The 22,326-nt window shown below is 42.5% G+C and overlaps 1 protein-coding gene across 1 annotated transcript; it reads right to left on the bottom strand.

Moving 5' to 3' along the window:
- Positions 1 to 12,269: 12,269 nt before the first annotated feature.
- PRND (prion like protein doppel) lies at positions 12,270 to 12,806 on the bottom strand. The gene has a single exon (XM_068987347.1). It carries the CDS (start codon positions 12,804 to 12,806, stop codon positions 12,270 to 12,272), a length of 537 nt encoding a protein of 178 aa, XP_068843448.1.
- Between the last annotated feature and the right edge of the window lie 9,520 nt (positions 12,807 to 22,326).

The raw sequence follows: 22,326 nt of genomic DNA, 5'->3' as shown, positions 1-22,326 counted from the left end.
TCCTTTTTAAGGGAAGCCCTCTCCCTTCCCCTCCCTTCACTCCCTTCCCTGACAGCTCAGTTGGTAAAGAATCCACCTGCAGTGCAAGAGACCTGGATTTGATCCCTGGGTTGGGAAGATCCCCTGGAGAAGGGAAAGGCTACCCACTCCAGTATTCTGGCCTGGAGAATTCCATGGACTGTATAAGTCCATGGGGTTGCAAGAGTTGGACATGACTGAGCAACTTTCACATACTAACTCACTCACTCACTCACTCCTTTGTTAGGGTGCAGCCTTTATAACCTATTCATCTCTCAAAGGCTCCACTTCCTAATATTATCACATTAGGGAGGGTAGGATTTTGACATATGAAGTATGGGGAGACACACACATTCAGTCTATTGAACATCTCATTCCCCACCTCCAAGCACTTTGGCCTTGCAAATTTGGGCCACATGAGACAGTAGACTCTGGAACTAATAGCTGTATCTTCATTACCTCTAACACCCACTCAAGATGAGGTGATAGATCACCTCTTTCCTGAAGGCTCTCCATAATTAGAAGTTGAAACTACTCTCATATTTTTTAGTGCTTAGATAGATGTATATTCATTTGCTAAACAAGAGTATCTTCCCCCTCAGACATTTGCCCTAGTTTTTATGTGATTGTCCACTCACTTATTGATGGACATTTAAGTTTCCTCCAGGTCTGGGCTATGGGCTATTCTGAAGAGAGCTGCTATTGACATTTGAAATATATCAGTTTTTTTTTGAGGACATATGTTTTCATTTCTCTTGTATATATATACCTAGGAGTGGAATTGCTAGGTCAATATATTGAACTATTAGAAGCTGCCCAACAGTTTATCAGAGTGATTGAACAATTTTTCACTCTCAGCAGCAGGGTAAGAAAGCTAGGAATGGGTTTTCATGTGCCTCCCAGGTGGTGCAGGTGGCAAAGAACCCACATGCCAATGCAGGAGATGTAAGAGAGGCGAGTTCAATCTCTGGGTTAGGAAGATCCCCTGGAGGAGGGCATGTCAATCCACCCTAGTATTATTGCCTGGTGAACTCCATGGGCAGAGAAGCCTGGCAGGCTGCAGTTCATAGGGTCACAAAGAATCAGACACGACTGAAGCAACTTAGCACGCATGGACTCCCACTTAATCTGAGGTCTCAGAACTTCCCTGGTGGTCCAGTGGCTAGGACTCTGCACTCCTATTGCCAGGGGGGCACAAGTTTGATCCCTGGTCAGGGAACTAGATTCCTCATGCTACAGCTAAGAGTTTCAGTGCCACAACTAAAAAAACCCCATGTGCCACAATGAAGACCTGACATAGCCAAATAAATGAATAAAAATTTGTAAAGTAAAAAAAATAAAATAAAGTAAAACCTGAAAAATAAAACAAAATAAAATATCTAGTATCATTGCAAAGTATATATATATATATATATATTTTTTAAATCCTTCAGATCTCAGCACAAATATTAACCCTCAATTTTAATACCCAGTTCCCCTTTACTCATGTGAAATTGATTAGCCATATTCATTGTTTGAGTCTGTCTCCAATATTGACCTATTCTAAACTAACTGTGGTCTCTATCACTGTAGCCCCAAGGCCAAGCACACAGGAGTAGCTCAGTTGTCTGGCAGCTTATCTGCTCTCCTTTTGGTCTGCATATAAGGTTGTTTTGTCCTGTTTTCTAATGATCATACTCTTTCATTTCTAGCCACTCCCCTAGTCATAGTCCACTTTAGAGTTATACCAAGCTGTCTGTGGTGCCCTTTTCACCACTTTATAGCCCTTTAATTCATTGGGCATGCTATTTCTTCTTAATAGGAGCACGCTTCTGTGCTCCATTGTCTTACTTTCTAATGACCTGTACCTAAATCTCATCTCTAATCTCCTCAGGAGCAGCTAATCTGCTCTACTTTAAGCCTCCACAGCAGCCTCCCTAGCCCCTTTGAGCCTATGATGTTTCCCTATCACTGTGACTGTAAACATTTCAAAGCAATATATCCTAAAATTTTGGGGAATCTCATTATAGCACAGGTTTCCCTCATGGAATTCAGTAAAGATTAATTAGAAAGAATAAATGACAACCCTCTGGGGACAGCTACTTTTAAAACTAGTGAAATAATTTCTACCCCTAAATGAAATGACTCTGTAGTATAATAAGACTGAGTGACAGAAGGCATAAATTTGCCTGAATCTTGTTTAGACTGGCATCCAGATACACGAGAAGATGTACTACAGTGAGAATATTTCTGGGGCTGGGGGGGAGTTCCAGCATTTCCCCTGGGAGGGGAAACATGCAAGGCAGGTGGTAAGGACAAGGGAATCAGACAGGGGAGGACAGGCAGATTCAAGATGGAACACCTCAGACACACCATGTGCCAGACTTAACCTTTTTCCTTTTGCAGTTCTGGTTGCCTGCAGCCCATTCCCTGCCCAGCAACTAGAGTCATATTTCTAAATATGACTGAAGCCTGAGGTAGTATTCATGCTTGATACAGTATTCCTAATACTCTTCACTGCTTGCCCTTACCTACACTCTTCTCAAAGCATAGTCCATGGACCAGTGGTGTTGCATCACTGGGGTCTCCTAGAGCTGCAGAATTTTGAGCCCACCCACCCAAACCTGCTGAAGCAGAGCCTGCATTTTACCAACATTCCCAGTAAAGCTTAAGAAAGTGCTGCCCTGTAGGAGCAAAAGAATGAAGGAACGCTGTCGGTCTTGCTCTTGTCGTTTCCTAGCCTTATGGCGTCAGTCTTCACCACATGCCTCCACATCTCTATTGAGCTGAACAACTTTGCAACTCCTTGAATGTACCTTGGTGGTTTTGATTTTGTTTTTTGCAGTAATACTGCACTTCCCTATCTTCTTCACCTAGGTATACCCATTCGTCTTTTCAGACTTGCCCTCTCTGGAAAACTTTCTTGCTAGTGCCCATGGGTAGACAGAACTTTCCCATACTGCTCAGTCATTATCCACTTCCTCAATAGACTGAGACCTGGAAGGCAGCAGTGGCAATTCTTTCACTGTGGTATCTGCAGAGCCCTGGGGATTGTCAGGCATGCGATAGAGAGTCAGTAAAGATTTATTGCTAACTGATCGTAAACTCCAGTGGGGGCCCTGGTGCCATCTCTCTTCTGCTCTGGACTGGCTCTTCCCAAGCCCATGTACCACTGGGGGTCCATCTCATGTGAGGAGAGAGATATAGAAGGCAATCTTCAACCATCTACAGCCCTCAATTTGAAATGACTTCATCTCTGACTTGAGAGGGCTACAAAGTTGCCTATGGAATGAATTAATATGTGTAAAGTTTATAAATTTAAATTAGTTGTCCTGGAACCAGTTACAAATGACTATGTACATCTCTTCTCCCTCTGCAGTCAGCTGCTAGTTTGAGACTAGCCAGGTATACTAATCATGTTTTTGAAAAATTCTGCATATTTTGATGTTTTGATATCCTAAAAATTGCCTTCTCAGGACCAGCTAATTTTTAAAGATAGCAAAGGCTTAGCTGAGAGAAGTGGAGCCTGCTCTCTATCAGACCTGCGTATTCCTACCTTAAAGAGTTGGGAGCCAGAAAACTAGAGAGCAGCAATATAAGTCCAAAGTCCGCTGAAATTATCCAGGCTAGCCAGCCCTAAGCTGTTTACTGAATCCTGCTTTGCCCTTCCTGAGGAAACCCCAATCGAAGTTCCTGACTTGGGCTCTCCCTTCACTCTTGCTTCTGCTTCCTAACCAGGCTGGTGTTCGTTCTGTGACCCTCTGGTGCTGGCAAGGTGTGTCTCTCATTTCGAGGGAAACTGTGATCCGTGACATTGACTTCCTGCTGCTGTCACTCAGTCATCTTCATAAATTCAGACCTGGGCACAGAACACCAGGTCACTATTGGTAAATGGTACAAACCAGGGCTCCCCCCACTCCCAGAGAGATGGCCCAGCAGTTTATCTGTGGGTATATGTGTATGCGCTGGGGCCACCAGAAAGTAAAGACCCAACAGCAGGGATGTTGCCTTACTTGCCCACCGTTATAGCTCCAGCACAGAGTAGACCGACACAAATATTTCTTGAAGGAAGGCATGCCCAAGATAAGGCATGAAAGGACATTGGCTAAGATAGTGAATATAATTTAAGAGCTGAGCTAGTGCCCAGAGCAAAATTATCTGTAATTCTAAGCAAAAGCCCTCTGCCTTAGCAACGGCCTTGAAATATAGATGTGGGAACTCCAAGGACAGGGTCAGGTCCTGTCCTGAGAGAGTCTGGCAGCTGGACTTATGGAGACTTCCATCTGCCCAGGTCAGTCTCTTCGCTGAGAGGGAACAGTTCACTGACCACACTAAGTTTCAAATTCCAGATGGGTCATTTTAGAACCTGCTCTATGACAATAAGCCCAGAAAAGCCCGTTAAGTGTGAGTGTCGGGGGAGGGGGTGGTGCTGTCTCCACTTTGACTATGCTATGTAGGCCAAAATCTGAGGGAAACCCACTGACTCTTTGCCTCTTGCTCATCTCTATTTTATTTTTCTTCAGGGGAGCAGAGGTGATGATGATATTTGGTTTAGGCCCAAAGAACGATAGATAAAATGAGTTTTACAAGATGCTAAAAGAGTTCTGGAACCAATTCCAATGTGTGTGTGCTGGTGCATGGGGTGGATAACCCCACACATCTGAGCAATTCTCCAACACCAACTGGGTGTTTTGGACATAATTCAGCTGAATTTTGACAATATCTGCCTGGATATAGTGTCAGATCCCACAGGTTAAGGGTTCATCCTATAAGACTGCCTGCTCTCCACCCCAATTTCAGATACCAGTTCCAAGTCTAGGATCTCATCTGTGCTTCTGACTGACCAACAATAGATCTGAGTTTCCAAAGACCTACTCCTTGAACTCAGTTAATTTACCTAACTGGCTCATGGTATTAAAAAGCAAATACATCACTTTGCCAACAAAGGTCTGTATAGTCAAAGCTATGGCTTTTCCAGCAGTCATGTATGGATGTGAGAGTTGAACCATAAAGGCTGAGTCCTGAAGAATTGATGCTTTTGAATTGTGGTGCTGGAGAAAACTCTGAGAGTCTCTTGGACAGCAAGGAGATCAAATAAGTCAATCTTAAAAGAAATCAACCCTGAATATTCATTGGAAGGACTAACGCTGAAGCTACAGCTCCAATACTTAGGCCACATGATGTGAAGAGCCAACTCACTGGAAAAGACCCTGATGCTGGGAAAGACTGAGGGCAGCAGAGGATGAGATAGTTAGAGAGCATCACCAACTCAATGGACATGAATTCAAACAAACTCCAGGAGACAGTGAGGTACAGGGAAACCTGGTGTGCTGCAGTCCATGGGGTTGCAGAGTTAGACATGTCTTAGCAACTGAAAAACAACAAAATGGCTCACAGAACTCAGAAAAACATTTTACTTGCTAGTTTAACAGTTTATTACAAAACAATATGACTCAAAAACAGCCAGATGGAAGAGATGTGTAGGACAAGGGATGGGGAAGGGTGTGGAGTGTTCATGCCCCTCTAAGTGCATCACGGTCCTTACATCTCCACATGCTCACTACTGGGAAGCTCCAAACCCACCCTTTGGGGTTTTTATGGAGGATTCATTACATAGGGAATGTTGGTTAAATTACTGGCATTTGGTCATTAATTCAACCTCCAGCGCCCTCCTCTCCCCAGAAATTAGGGGTTGGGACTGAAAGCTCCAAACCTTAATTCATGGTTGTTCCCCCTGGCAACCAGTCCCCATCCTTGGGTGCTCTCCAAAAGTCACTACATTAATATAAATCTAGTAGTTGTAGAAAGGCATTTGTCATTAATATCAAGACACCTTTGTGGCTCTCAAGTGATTTTAAGAACTAGGGGAAAGGACCAAATATTATGACAAAATTGTTCTAATCCCATTGGAAATTTTTCTAGTCACTTAGGAAGTTCCAATGTTTTGGCAATCTGTGAACAAGTAACCATGGATGAAGACCAAATATATATGAGAAATGTATTTGGTCATCTGAATGACCAGAAAATGACCAAATATATTGATACAAAAGAGGCAGCAGGCCCCAAATGTACTAAGCATGTGTCACTAAATTGAGATTTAATACCTAAATTGATTACAATTTCAACCTCTCCCCAGAGTGGAATCTTAAGCCAGTCTATCTGGAATTACTTGGTGAAGTGAAGTGAAAGTCACTCAGTCAACTTCTGACTCTTTGCGATCCCATGGACTGTAAGTCCATGGAATTCTCTAGGCCAGAATACTGGAGTGGATAGCTTTTCCCTTCTCCAGGGGATCTTCCCACCCCAGGGATCGAACCTAGGTGTCCCACATTGCAGGTGGATTCTTTACCAGCTGAGTCACCAGGGAAGCCCAAGAATACTGGAGTGGGTAGCCTATCCCTTCTCCAGTGGATCTTCCTGACCCAGGAATCGAACCAGGGTCTCCTGCATTGTACGTGGTTTCTTTACTAGCTGAGCTATCAGGGAAGAACCAGGAATTACCTAGTAAGCACTAGTAATATAATCTGCCTGTTAGGCCCCTGCTGTCCCTTAAAGGAAGGCAGCCTTGCCACAAACAATCCATTCTTTGCTGGTTACTTCCTTTTTCCACCCCCCTTCTGTCTATAGAAGTCTTCCATGGAGAAGGAAATGGCAACCCACTCCAGTATTCTTGCCTGGGAAATCCTACGGACCGAGGAGCCTGACAGGCTACAGTCCATAGTGTCGCAAAGAGTCAGACACAACCTAGCAACTAAACAAGTCACTGTATAAAAATTTTATATACTAAAAAATAAAAAAATATAAAAGTCTTCCATTTTGTACAGGTCTTTGGAGCTCCTTTCTATCTGTTAGCTTGGATACTGCCTGATTCAAATTGATTTTTGCTCAAATAAACTCAAAATTTTAAACATACTTCAGTTTATCTTTTAATAATATATTTCGTATAAATCACAGCACTGCAGATGTTATAAAGCTCTATCATTTTGTTCTTGAGTGGCAAATAAACTTGAGTCAAAACAGCCAGTTAAAAAAATTAGAAACCTGAATTATGGATTTGGAAATTCAAGGAGAAATTCAAGCATTCAAGGAGAACACAACTACAGGTCCTACCTAACCAGGACCATTCCCTGGGTCCCTTCCCTCTGCTTAGTCCTTGAACATCTCTTTCCTTGGTGTTGGACCTTGTTTATTGAGCCTAGAGCCTTGTTGGATGCTGATGTCACCTCTGATGAGCCTTAAGTGAGCAATTCTTCCTGTGGATAGTGTCAACTGAAAAAAAAAATGTATAACATGAAAGTTGTGAGTCAATGGCACCCCACTCCAGTACTCTTGCCTGGAAAATCCCATGGATGGAGGAGCCTGATAGGCTGCAGTCCATGGGGTCGCAAAGAGTCAGACACGACTGAGCGACTTCACTTTCACTTTTCACTTTCATGCATTGGAGAAGGAAATGGCAACCCACTCCAGTGTTCCTGCCTTGAGAATCCCAGGGACGGGGGAGCCTGGTGGGCTCCCATCTATGGGGTCGCACAGAGTCGGACACGATTGAAGCGACTTAGCAGCAGCAGCAGCAGGGCAAAATGAGGACTACAGCCTAGGAGACAGCATCTCAGAGAGCTCTGAGGAACTGCTCCAAAGACATAGTGGGGGAGGTCGGTATATATGTGAACTGGTGAATGTATGCCGTCAAGCACATGCCTTGGCAGAAGCTTGCTGCTAGTCATGAGGAGCAGATGTCACTGTTAATGATTTTAGAGCTTTTCTAGATATGAGGAGATGGAAGAATTGGGGCTCATAAAATCTGAAAATATCTAACTATTTGAAGGCCTGTTCTGCCAGTTTCTCCCAGAGCATAGCATGCTTCATTCCTGATCTCCCCTCTGAACTCCTTTCAGTGTGTGTTGAAGATCAGCGACTGCAGTGGCTAGAGAGTTAATCCTTGTAGAGGTAGATGGCAAGTGACAATTTTTAGCTAACAGCAGTTCCCCTGCCCCCGCCCCAAATCTTTCACCCTCATACCTCCATCTATTCAAGGACACCAGCTGTGTTAGGTCCTCTGGTCCTGATTTGTTTCCAGCTTCCTCGAGTTCCTTTCTGGCCTTCTGCCAACTTCCCTGTACAATTTATTGGAGTTAAAACAATTTGTATTGTTTAAGAATGCAATGCTTTCCTACAAAAAGATGTGGAAATTCCAAGGGAAGATCAGGGAGGGGTGGGTGGGTGTTGAGTGGATGAATGAAGATAAGAAATTCACAGATGGAAGCATCTTGGGGATTCAGGGACATTTAGATATTGGAGGATAACCTTTTTCTGGGTGGTAGGCTTTGGCCTGGATGCAGCTGCCAGGAAGATCCTTTTGGGAGTGGGGTGGTCAGTCTGAGGCCTCTTGTGGGTCCAGGTGAAGGCTCCCATTTGCCAAGGGAAACAGCTGAGTCTGTTTTTCTGGAGCAGGTTTTTGATGGGATTGGCCAAGAGATGTCAAAGATATATCATCTTATTTACATTTTGCAGGTGTCTGTTTTTCCCAGTAGCATAGGAATTTGGCTCCCTTCTCTTCTACCTGTGAGGCTGGGTGCCCAACTGAAACAGGGACTTCTATGGGCAGTGAGGATAAGGACAAGCCCTCTGCTGTGCCTGACTGTGTGACCTTTGGGCAGAAAAAGTGGACATGCAGCCACTGACCTGAGCTAGGATTATCAGAGGTCTGCTCTTCAACTGAGCAGCATGTGAGCTTTCAGCTGGGGAAATGAAAAAGCCATCGTGCCACATCTGTGTAAGTTTTCTTGACTACTCCCCTGGCATATGTAGTCTGCCCATGTGTTATCACTACCTGCAAATAGGCACATGGGCCCCACTCTCAGCATTTCAAGTTGAGACCCTGGCAGACTCCAGAGTGTGCCACATAGCAACATGTGGGTATTAATATCTTAGGGCATCCTTGTCCAGCCATATACAGCACATGAAGAAAAGATAGAGTTGAAAGATGTGACCAAACTGAAAGTGCAAAGTTAAGGCCAGGGGTCCACTTCCCAAAGTCAGTCACTTGTTATCAGAAAGCTTGAGGCAGGGAGTAGGGGCAACTCAAGACAAACTCATGGCCACTATCTGGGACAAATCTCAATAGGACCAGAGGGTGGGGTTTCTCAACATTGCCAGTCGTATCCTAAGCCAGGTGGGGTGTGAGGGCTCCAGGAAGATGCTGATCATCTGCCCAGACAGCTCAGAGGAAAGGAGAAGCATGGGCTATTTACACTGTGTGCTTGATTTCTTCTTCTTTTGATTTTTACGACCTGGAGAACATTCTTGCTGGATGCAGATATTTTTATTTCTTATTTTACTGAAGATCAATAAAAAGGCTAAGACCAAATATCACACTGTGCTTCTTCTGCCAGTTAGGGAGTGTGGAGTTGTGCAAACAAATCACCCTCTGAGCAGAACCCCCCACACATTCCAGCTTTCCAGATGTTTTGGGCCACAGACTAGGTGTAGGATGGAAACTGCTAACAGTTTTACAATTTTCAAATAGTCTTTACACTCAGAAATTAGTTGGAAAGCTTTAGGTGTGTTGTATGCAAAGTAGTAAAGATGCTCAAGCACCATTTGGAGAAAAGGCAGTTGCTGTAACTTAAATGACATAGAGACTTTTAAAGTTAGCACAGTATACTGCAGGGGGTAGAATGAGAACTGCTCCAGCTATTTAGGAACATAATCTAGTCATGTCTAGAAAAATTTAAATTGCACATAGCTTTGTTCTGGAAATGTTGCATGTATAAATCTACTCCACAGAAATAAAAGTAACAGATTGCAAAGTTGTCTGTACATTGATGTTTATTATTTGCAGTGGCAAAAAAACGAAGACAACCTGAAGGTCCATCAACATGGAAATGATTAAATCAATCAGGGTCTAGTCCATGGTATAGAATATCATGCCACATCCTAAAGGACAAGTTAACTAACTAGGTGGCTGTTGCACTAGGGTGAAGGTGATAACACAGTGAGACAAACTGCAGAAGAATAAATTTGAGTTGTATGATTACAGTTTTTTTTTAATATAAGTTGATTTATTTTAATTGGAGGTTAATTACTTCACAATTCTGTATTGGTTCTGCCATACATCAACATGAATCTGCCACAGGTATACACGTGTTTCCCATCCTGAACCCCCCTCCCTCTCCCCTCCCCATACCACCCCTCCAGATTACAGTATTTTTAAAAACTGATCAAACAAAAAACTATCTGAGCACAATGAAAGCATGGAGGCTACATCTCAGGCAGGAAGGAGAGTGGGTTGGGGAAGGCAGCAGGAGGCAAGAATCCCTAACTCATAGAAAAATGAAAAAAGCATAGAGCAAATTTGAGCAAAAATTTAGAATATATATGATCACTTAAATTATTGTTGCAAATATGTACATTTGTATATGCAAATGGTAAGGACCAGGAGGTTATAGGGCAAAATGAGAACACTGACAATCAGATGCTGGAACTGTGGGCAGTGTTTGGTTTTGGATTTCTGTTGTAATTCTAGTGCCATTTTTACAATAAACATATTTTTTAAATGAATGCTTAGAAGAGACAAGAAATCAATGGTTGGTGAAATTATTCACTTTTAAAATGACTCCATCAAGAATAATTCAGAAATCCTTCACAATGTCTTATACATAGTAGGCACTTGACCAACCTTTGTTAAAGTGAAAAACTAGACTCACAAAGCCTTGACTGGATCTCATAATTCATAAACATGAGCAAGGATGTTCAAATAAATATGGAATCAATTTAAAGTTCCAATAATAAATGTGTCATTTAAATCACTATATACCAATTCACTACACACCCACTTAAATCTGGTTTCTGGAACTATTAATGAAATGAGGAAAGACACTGGCTTTCTATGTAAAAACCTTCCAACTGTATCCTTGAGAAGAACACTGATTAGCAATGGAAGTTCAGAACAAGAGGTACCATTATCAACACTCACATTTTAAAATACTTTGGATAAAATCATCTGACAATGCACATTTTTTCACCCATACAGACAATTGATAATACTCAGCAACTTTTATCACCAAATATAGTTCAACAGCTCCTGAGGGTGGGGGCTGGGTACTCTGAGCATATCCTCAGCGAGCCTCTGGGGGCATCTTTTAGAGTATTAGATTCATTATTTTTATTTAAACTGCATTGATATTTTGTAATATAAATGTAGTTAAACTAATGATAATTCTTAATTATGGCATGTATGAATTCATTAATTGATCTTCTTAAATATATATTTTATTTTTAACCTTTCTACTGAGGAATTGTGTTTTTGAAGCTGTAAGTGGTTCATGGAAATGATGGCCCCTCACCAAAGTAGCAGTAAAAGAATGACTGGAGATTGTATGGAGCACCTGTATAAAGGGAATATATTTAAAGATGCTTGTATGCATGTATACCTAAAAACATGCACACACGGTTGGAGGAACATTAGAAAGGAAATTTATCATTTAGAAATAGCTTCTTAAACACATTAACTACTTCAGAGATGCGAGTAGCAAATACTTATACTTCTTGTGGAAAACCATCTTTATGCCATAGATCTAGACTACTCCAGGAATCAAGCTGGTAATGCTTCCTTACTAGGCAATATGGACATTTGCCTAGATTTTATTTATATTTTAGCTTAATTCCTTTATTATATCTTACTTTAATTAGACTAATTAACTTCCATGTAATAAGTTATCAAAAATGTGGCCATCAGCATCAGTCATGTCATATTTCCAAAAGTAGAAATGTACAGACCAGGAATCTGGGTTAGATAAGCCAGGGTTGAATTATGGCTGATACTTTCTAACTACTTTACTATTTTACTTCTTGGAGCCTCAATTTTCTCATCTATACCAAGAGAATAACACTTATTACACCTACCTCTGAGAGTTGTCAGGAAGCATTGTGAAGTGCTTGGTATGGTCCCTGGCACATTCTTTTATCTGCTTACCAAACATTTATTGCATAATATGGTGGGCCAGATGCTACACCAGAGTTGAGAATGCAATGATGAACAAGCCAACTTTAGGTAGAGCCTGGACAGGATTGATACCCACACATTTATCAAATATAATCAAACACCTGAGTGAATACTTGGGAGTGCTATTTAAAGCGCTAAAGAATCAATCCCACTGTTCTTCGGTACCTTCAGAACACGTGGAGTTTGGGGTTAGAGGAGAAGAACTGGAATAACTTGCTTATGGTTTGCTTGCCTATTGATCTCTGTGGCTGCCAACTTGCCTGCAAGCTTATTTCACAATAAACCAAATGAAAACCAGCAGGCAGAGCATCATGGGTTGGTCCAGAGTGACCTGAAGTCCTGCTCCCCTTACCAACCAAAAGTCACAGTGCTTGATGGAGCAGAGCTCCCTGATCAGCTGCCACAGGACCCGCTGGTAAAGCTTGTTGTCTTGTTTCTCACGGGACAGTTCCTCTTGATTTGCCACCTGGGTGGCATTAATGCAGCTGGTGACAAACTTTTCCTTGGTGACATTGGCCTCGGAGCAGCCGTTGTAATGGATGCCGTCAGGAAACTGCCAATAGTTGGCCTCATAGTACCTATTGCCCTCCACTCCAAAGTTGATATCCAGCTTTCGGCCTTGCTTGATGAAGGCCCCTGGGCGGATTTCTGCAGTGTGGGCCTCCGTGACCTGGGAGGTACTTGGCAAGACCTTCCGGTTCCACTTGATTCTGTGCTTTATGCCTCTCGCCTTGACTGAGGAGAGTTGGCTAAAGAGCAGGACACAGACAATGGCCAACCAGCATCCACTCAGATGTTTCCTCATTGTGTCGGAATCTGCAACAGAAAAGGCTGGAGCAGTTAACTTCCTCAGTGGAGTTCTGAGTCTCCCATGTCCCCTCCTGTGTGTAGGAGACTCTTTGAGAGGAATGTCATTCTTGCACCTTTTACATTTTTCCTGAAACATAACTGTTTTCCCAGGCTTGGTCTGCATAGGGTTAAGTCAAAACCAAGTTTCTTGCTCTGGCCTGGAATTACACCATTCAGGATGGTGATCTTGGTTTTCTCAGACAGATCAGAAGTGGCAACAGGCAATTTGATTATTCATGGATATCTTTTCTAATCACATCCTGGGGAGAGTGGGGTCCCACCCTCCTCCCTCAACCAGCTTCTTATCGCACATACCATGCCAGCTGCTGACATTGCCTAACTTTATTCTCACATGGGGTAGATATGTTATTATCCTCACTTTATAAAAGTTGTATTGGGTTTCAGAAGTTAAGTAATTTTCCTGAGGCTACACAACAGCAGAGAATGGGGGCAGATTTGAATCCAGCTATGTGATGCTTTTCCCAGGTACCCAAGGGCCATGTCCCATTACCCTTTTGAGCTGCTGAAGGGGATGGTGCTTTTGAGTCACCGGGCATGAGGCTAAGTGAATAGCAGCTCTGATGGCCCCTCAGTTAAGTGAACAGCAGAGCCTGTGAAGAATTTCAGAGGAAATGAAATAAGAGGAAGGACAAGAGGGCTTGGGGAAGCACCAAGAGTCAAGCCCCAAGACATCTGAAAGACTGCTGATGACCTCAGGAAATACCCTTCCTCCTTAAGGCCCCCAGTCTGGTAGTTAGTCACAACTGGTTCCTGAAACTACAATAGCTATTGTGGAACTCCATCTTTTAAGGTCAAATATTCAGGACATTCAGCACCTGGACCTTTGTCCATGTGGATCAGGAATACACAGAGAGTTACAATAGCAGAGCCTGCTTCACCGTCTTCTAGGAGATTTCCTGAGTTCACCAGTGCCAGAGCTGAAGGAGGTTGACAAGTTTATCTTGCTTAGGCCCTAAGATACCCTCCCTGCAGTATTCCTTAAAAAGATTAGTACTTCTTTGCTCAAAATGTTCAACTCTAGTGTGACACAGCTTCTTATGCAGAAAAATAGGCAAAATGCAACCTAACTGCATGCACATCCACGCTTCTCTGGACTCCTGCAAAGAGGCCTCTGCTGACCTCTCTTTACATGCAGACATCACCTAGTCACTGTCCCAGGGTGGGCATGAGTGTGCCAGGCAGCAGCCTGAGCACCTAGCCTTCCAGAATCCCATTCATCATTGCCCACCAATCACAGTGAGCTCAGACAAGCTTTCTCCAAAGAGATCCAAGAGATCCATACCCCTTGGTAGGAGAAGCTTTAAATAAGAATAATAGCGTAAATTATGCATGCATCAAATTAAAAAATAAAAGCATAGAGACCTTGAGAAATAAATTAGTCTTCAGAGGCAAAGGCTTAAAAACAAAAGAAAATCCTAACCAGCCAACCCTTAAGCTAGCATTTTATTACAGCACCAAAACATAGACAGGAACCCCAGTGATGTTTGAATCTTCTCTCAAGTGTCCCCAGACTTGGGACCCATCCCAGGAGGTGAGATTCAAGAAATCACTGCATGGTTTGTAGTGGTATTAAAAATGAACAGCCCTGGCCACAGAAATGGTTATCACACATAAACTCTGCTCCCCACATACCTTAGGATCTCTCTGATGCACCTCTGGAGCCACGGGCACACTGTCCTCTTGTGCACCTTCTGCACATACTCCTGGACCTGCCTAGCTATGTAGGAGCTGCAGGGGGAGGTGCATTCCTGCTGCTTTCCAAATATGGGAGCCTTTCCCTCCTGGCAGGACCAATCAGGGGCTCCCAAGTACTTCTTTGCCTTGAGACAGATGGACCCTTTCATTACTCTTTACTAATAAACACCAATAAACACCATGTGAAGAACTTGGTAAAGTCCAGAAAGACTTGAGAGGTGACTTTTTTAATCTTATTTATTAAAAATATTTTAAACTTACTATTTCTGTTTGATTAAGGAGGATATAAATGAACAGCTAGATGAAGAGGTACACAGGGCATGTCTAGAAGGTTTCCAAGCACAAGAGTGTGGAAGCACATTCCCGTGGAGTGTGGGGTACATCACTCTTCCTGAATGTGAATTCACTGACATGAAAGCTCTTTGAAACCCATGCCAGAATCGGGTGACAAATCAAATATTATAATGAAAGATGTTCCTCTCACCCCTGTCACTCAGGAAGTTACAGGGTTTTGGAAGCTCTGTGCCAGGAACTGGGAATGAAGATCAAATATATATTTCTTACTATATCAAAATGTCACAGCTGTACAGATAAGTGGCTGTATCTGTTCAAGGAGTCTGGTTAGGGCTATTTTAAGACTGATATTTGGAGAGGTGACTTTTAGATTGAAAAGAAAAAATGTTAGAAGGAAAATGCTTTTCCTTCAATATTTATAAGAAGGTGTTTTATTTATTTATTTTTAAATTTTATTTATTTTATTTTTTAACACCAAAAACATTTTGTATTGGGGCATTAATTATGTTATTACCATATGTTCTGTAATTATTAGTTATGTTATTAACAATGTTCTGTAACTTTGAGCAGAGTTCCATGTGCCATACAATAGCCCTTTGTTGTTTATCTATTTTAAATATAGCAGTGTGTACATGACCTTCCCAAAGTCCCTAACTATCCCTTCCCCCCAGCAGCCATAAGTTTCTAAGTCTGTGAGTCTATAACAGGGCGCTTTAAACAAGCCTTGTTGGTTATGCATACTGTCCTTCACCTAAAGACCAGTATCAGAAGCCAAGAGGCCTTTGCTAGGCAGCCTCTGTGGGAAGGATCAGGTTGGGAAGTGGGTGAGAAACCCATTGAACCTCATGACCCACAGCCTGGACCTACAGGGAATGAGGAAACTTCTTCAGAGTAGCTTCCTTGGAAAGTAGGGCTAATGTTGGGTGGAAGACAAATGAGAGCACTTGCCAGAACTTTGGGTTGCTGCTGCTGCTGCTAAGTCACTTCAATCGTGTCTGACTCTGTGTGACCCCATGGACTGCAGCCCACCAGGCTCCTCCACCCATGGGATTTTCCAGGCAAGAGTACTGGAGTGGGGTGCCATTGCCTTCTCTGCTTTGGGTTGCTAGGAATGGTTAAACCAATGAATTATTCCAAAGGCCAATGAGGTGAATATTTATAGAAACCCAAGGGACAGAGACAAAGGAAGATGAAACCCACACTGTTCAAAGATGGTGTGGATTGAGAGTGGGTTTCCTGAGTGCCTCTCTCCAGTGGTGCCCAAGCCTAGTGGGGAGAGACCTGGAAGATCTGCCTCATGTGGTACAACGGGCTGTGCATGGTTATTAGGTGAACTCACAGAAGGGACTTACTTAAGTGTTCCTGTTAAAATCATTACTGCAACACCAAATCAAAAGTGACTTCTGGAGGTGAAACCGGAATGAGATTTACCTGTAAACAGAAAACCGTTTTCACCCTGAATATGACCCTATCAGTGGTCCCCCAAATTCACTTCAAAGCCCTTTTTTGAACCATATTAAGTGGTTTCTTCTGGAATGACCAGCAGATGATGCCAGAAGAGTTTACAAAGACATTTCACCTTGGAGGTGGGAAACCCCAAATCAAATGCTATCCCTGCAGGGCTTCTGTGCTAGCTGGATTTTTGGCCTCCACATGGACCTTTCTTTCTTCTCTGCCTCTGCCTTTAAATTTTATTCATTTTTCCTCTCTTAAAAAAGAAACTTTTTCATTTTCTTTCTAGAATCATAGATATTTTGGTTTTGTGGACATATGCACACACACACATTATCAGTAGTGGAAAACTAGCATAAACTATTTGTGAAATGCAGAAGAGAGGAAGAAAAAGACTTAATATTTCACTATCCAGAGACAAATGCCAGTACATGTTTGTTCAACATAATAGATGCTTAGGGTAGTAATTAGGTTTGGGATGTTTAGAGCTGGAAAGGACTCAGAATCCTCTAGTCCAGCTCCTTCACACTATAATGTCATGGGGCCCAGATAGTCCCAAGGTCACCCACCCAGGAGGCTGTGTTGCCCCTGCAGGCCCATCGCCCTGTTCTGAACTCCGTGTTCTGTCCACCCTGCCTGTCCCCATCTGTTGCAACCACCTCCAGGGCCCCTCCCCTCCAGGCCTTCCCCTTCTTTCTTTTCCCTTTCAGAGGAGGACTTTGCCCAGAGGGTTGTGGGAGGTTGGTTTAGAGCTGATGAGGCTGCAGATTCCTCTTGTCAGTGAACAAAGGGCTGTTCTTGGAGGCACAGAGGAGTGTAGAGGGCTGTGAAACATTTGAGACGATTGGAGGAGCCCTGGAAGCTACAAATGAAGCGAGAAAACTGTTAACCAGATATAGAGAGTGCAGAACGGCTCTGATCCTGCCCCACACCCAGCTGATGAACAAACAGCCAAGGAATTAGTGAGAGAACATTAGTTTCTTCAAATAAGCTGAAAGGCCAGGGCTGGGTGAATTGTGTCTTCCAAGCTTGAAAATTATATTAAGACAATAATAGAATTTTGATCATATTTGAGAAAACTGGGAGAATGAGACTGATTCCACCGAGTTGGGTGCTCCATGACACAAAGACTGTCATGTATTTCTCTCCAACATTGTTGTCAGCCAAAATCTGGCCTTTCTCTGCCCACCAAAGCTGAATAAAAAATGAGTCTGAAGGTAATAGAAAGTTGACTTTAATTCTCAGCCGGTGGCAAGGGAAACACAGTAGGCTCATGCCTCAAGACTTTGCTCCCCACTCCATGAGGAGTCTAGAGGCTTATACAAGATGAGGGATCGCAGTCAGGAGTCAACGATGAGGAACAAAGGTGTTAGGATCTTGCCAAAAATAGTCATAGGCTAGCAGCAGTAACCCAGTAATTGAGTCCGGCAGCTCTGTGGCTCTGTGGCCTTCCTTCTTATATGTAACTACATGGGTAAAGGAGTGTTATAAGGGTAAGCAAAGGCTAATAGGTGCGAAATGTAATTCCTGCAGAATTAGGGGGCCGAAAAGCAAACTTAGTTGCAGACATGCAGAGTTAGGAGCAGTTAAAATTAAAAAGAAACTAGGAATGTTCAGGTCTGCTCAATGTTCTGTTTACCTTTTTTGTTCTCAGGAAAGGGAAAGAAAAAACTCTTTCCTCTTTTTCCTTTTCACTGAAACAATATGAATAATCAAAAATTGTGTGGATTTAAAAAAAAAGCAAAACAGGGAAAGACTGAGTTTTAGAATGCATGAAGGGATTATTATTATATCAATTCTATGTTTGTTAGATCTTGGACCTTTTTGAAAACATTTAGAAATAAATAAAGTGATCATTAAGATAGAAGACGCCATGGCAAAATCACTGTATACAGAAAGGTTAGTGTGTGGGAAGATTACCCACCATATCTTGGCTTCTTGAAATTTATCAAGTGTCTGTTATGTGGGAGAGCATAGAGATGAATAAGGCAGCTAAAGTAGCTCATGACCTAATGATAAAGAAATGTGTTTTGGAAAAAAATACTTATTAGATAGCTGTGTAGTTGTCTAAACAGCCATACTCAATTTTTCTTTTTATTGAAGTCTACTATACACACAGGGGGCTTCCCTGGTAGCTTAGCTGGTAAAGAATCCACCTGCAGTGCAGAAGACCGTGGTTCGATTCCTGGGTTGGAAAGATCCACTGGAGAAGGGATAGACTACCCACTCCAGTATTCTTGGGCTTCCTTGGTGACTCAGCTGGTAAAGAATCCACCTGCAATATGGGAGACCTGGGTTTGATCCCTGGGTTGGGATGATTTCCTGGAGAAGGGAACGGCTACCCACTGCAGTATTCTGGCCTGGAGAATTCCATGGATTATATAGTCCATGGGGTCACAAAGAGTCAGACACATCTGAGCAACTTTCACTTTCAGTTTAATACACACAGAAAGCCGAACATATCCTAAGTATACAGCATTGTGTATTCTTATAAACTGAATCCACCCATGTAATGAGCACCAAGATTAACGAGATGAACATGACAAAGTCCAAAGCCTTTTATCTTCCCATCCGGTCACTGCCCCTTCCCTACACTGACCACTGTGCTGACTCCTTATACCACAGATTAGTTTTGCCTGCTTTTGTACTTCATATAAGTAGAATTATTGCAAAGAGTTGGACGTGACTTAGCACAAACGAGCGTGAAAAACATGCTCATAAGTAGGAAAATAGGGAACTACTGAAGTACTGAAAATAGGGAACTACTGAAGGGGGAACGGCATGAACTCTGTGTTTTAAGTTGATCCAGAAAGGACTGGAGTGTGAAGGCAGATGCGCTTTAGGAAGCATTGCTACAAAGCTAGTGCAGGTGATGGAATTCCAGCTGAGCTATTTCAAATCATAAAAGACAATGCTGTCAAAGTGCTGCACTCAATATGTCAGCAAATTTGGAAAGCTCAACAGGCCACAGGACTGGAAAAGGTCAGTTTTCATTTCAAAGCCAAAGAAGGGCAATGCTAAAGAATGTTCAAACTACCTTACAGCTGCGCTCATTTCACATGCTAGGAAGGTTATGCTAAAAAACCTTCAAGCTAGGCTTCAGCAGTATGTGAACCGAGAACTTCAAGAAGTGCAAGCTGTGCTTGTAAAAGGCAGAGGAACCAGAGATCAAATTGTGGACACTCATTGGATCATAGAGAAAGCAAGGAAATTCCAGAAAAAACATCTACTTCTGCTTCATTGACCACACTACAGCCTTTGACTGTGTGGGTCACAACAAACTGTGGACAATTCTTAAAGAGATAGGAGTACTAGATTACCTTACCTGTCTTCTGATAAGCCTGTATACAGGTCAAGAAGCAACAGTTAGAACAGGACATGGAACAACTGACTGGTTCCAAATTGGGAAAGGAGTACGAAAAGGCTATATATTGTCACCCTGCTTATTTAACTTCTACACAGAGTACATCATGTGAAATGCCTGGCTGGATGAAGCACAAGCTAGAATCAAGATTGCCAGGAGAAATATCAACAACCCCAGATATGCTGATGATACCACTTAATGGAAGAAAGTGAAGAGCCTCTTGATGAGGCAGAGGAGAGTGAAAAAGCTGGCTTGAAACTCAACATTCAAAAAACTAAAATCATGGCATCCAGTCCATCGCTTCACAGCAAATAGAAGGGGAAAATGTGGAAGAAGTGACACATTTTATTTTCTTGGCTTCCAAAAATCACTGCAGATAATGATTGCAGACATGAAATTAAAACACTCTTGCTCCTTGGAAGAAAAGCTGTGACTAACCTAGACAGCATAGTAAAAAGCAGAGACATCACTTTACCGACAAAGGTCTGTATAGTCAAAGCTATGGTTTTTTCAGTAGTTATGTATAAATGTGAGAGTTTGACCATAAAGAAGGTTGAGTACTGAAGAACTGATGTGTTTGAACTGTGGTGCTGAAGAAGACTCTTGAGAGTCCCTTGGACTGCAAGGAGATCCAACCAGTCCATCCTGAAGGAGATCAGTCCTGGGTGTTCGTTGGAAGGACTGATGCTAAAGCTGAAATTCTAACACTTTGGCCACCTCATGCAAAGAGTTGACTTATTGGAAAAGACCCTGATGCTGGGAGAGATTGGGGGCAGGAGGAGAAGGGGACAACTGAAGATGAGATGGCTGGATGGCATCACCGACTCGATGGACATGAGTTTGAGTGAACTCCGGGAGTTGGTGACGGACAGGGAGGCCTGGCGTGCTGTGATTCATGGGGTTGCAGAGTCGGACATGACTGAGTGACTGAACCGAACAGAACTGAACTGAACAAAGGCTGAAGAGGTTGGTTCCAGAGGCTGGGTCTGTGATGGCCTTCAGGCAGGAGAAAATTGACGCACCATCAGGACAATTCATATTCGGTGGGAAAATTGGTGGTCAAGCTGCAGAGCCAAACAAATTAACCATGCAGGGAGAGGTCACTTGATGTTAGTGGCTTTATCGGGATGAGATTCACCAGCAGGTGGGAATGCTTTTCCAACATTGTGAACAAATGCTTTTATTGAAGCACAACATGCATTTGGAAAAATGTACATTTCATAAGTGCAGGGTTCAATAAATTTTCACAAAGTAAACAACCTTATGTAGCCTGCAGAATATTCTAAACCCTTACAACCACACCCACCCACCCATCCAATGGTATGCTGTCCTGACTTCTAATGTTCAAGCTAGTTTCACCTGCTTTGTATTTTGCACAAATGGAAACATGCAATAAGTGCTCTTTTATTGCTGGCTTTTTTGCTCATCATTATGTTTGTGAGATTCATCAGTGTTGTTGCCTAGAAGTGTTATTTTTCAGTTCTCATTCCTGCATGATATATGGTTATATGAGTAGATCACAGTTTATCTCTTCACCTCTTGATGGATATTTGGGTTGATTCTCACTTGGACCTATTTATAAATGCAGGTGCTTTGAAAATTCTTATGTACATCTCTTGGTGAACATAGCTTTCATTCCTGAGGCAAAACCCTCAGGGGCAGAGAGGCTTGGTCATCAGATACATGTCTTTTCAGCTTTAGTTTTTACTAAAACTGCAGCTAAGCAGTTTTCCAAAGTTGTTCAACAAATTTATATACATCTGCATGAGAGGTCTCCAAGGTTCCTCATGTGTCTGTCTGCTGCACACTGGCCCCACTGTGAAGGAGACTTCTTTTAATTCTTCCCACCATTGTGGGAATGGTGCTCAATGGAGAAGTTTTGCTGCATTGTTTAAATAAACAGTAACAGCAGCTTGGTAAATAATAGCAGAGTTAAGAACAAAGTATAAAGGTTAGGAGATTAGGCCTAACTTTGTCCTGCTAGTTGCAGGGGTTCTTAAATTGGCAAGGGGCAGTCCATGGATAGAATTTGGAAGATACATGAACTTGGGAAAACTATCACATCTTTATTTCCACTAACCTCTACCTGAAATGCAGACTTTCCTCCATGAAAAGTGCAGATAGCAGACACAGTATCATTAGCTATACCTGTGACCATAACCGACTAGAATCACAGATGTTTTCAGGTCACATTACAGGAAGGGCGACCAACTGTCCCAGTTTGCTAGGGAGTGAGGAGGCTCCTAGGACATGGGATTTTTCAGTGCTAAAACGAGAAGTATGAGGCAAATCAGAACAATTTGATCACCCTGATTCCAGATTTAGCAAATCTCTAAATATCGTCTATACTTACACTTATCACTTGAGGTCATTAGGCCTGCTAGTAGATCTTATTTAGTGACTTTATAGATATTTACATTTAATCAGTGTAAAAGTGTTTTGATAACTCTATTTCAGCATAATTGGTTTCCTGTATAACCTCTATATTTTATGAATTTAAAAACATTATTCTGAGTAAGGTCCATAAGCTTCATCAGACTCACAAAGAGGTCTGGCAGGGAAAGACATTTCATTTCAGCTGGGTCTTGATGTATAAACAGGAGTTTGTCAGATGGAGAGGGGGCAAGGAAGACATTCCAGGTGGAGGGAA

Source organism: Capricornis sumatraensis, chromosome 15 (genome assembly GCF_032405125.1).
Source record: "Capricornis sumatraensis isolate serow.1 chromosome 15, serow.2, whole genome shotgun sequence".
NCBI classification, from domain to species: Eukaryota; Metazoa; Chordata; class Mammalia; order Artiodactyla; family Bovidae; genus Capricornis; species Capricornis sumatraensis.
The sequence above is the reverse complement of the archived record's forward strand: the minus strand, read 5'-3'. Positions and strand labels throughout refer to the sequence as shown.

Bases quoted from the DNA above. Each gene is read 5' to 3' on its own strand.
- PRND (XM_068987347.1), bottom strand. From the start codon at position 12,806: ATGAGGAAACATCTGAGTGGATGCTGGTTGGCCATTGTCTGTGTCCTG.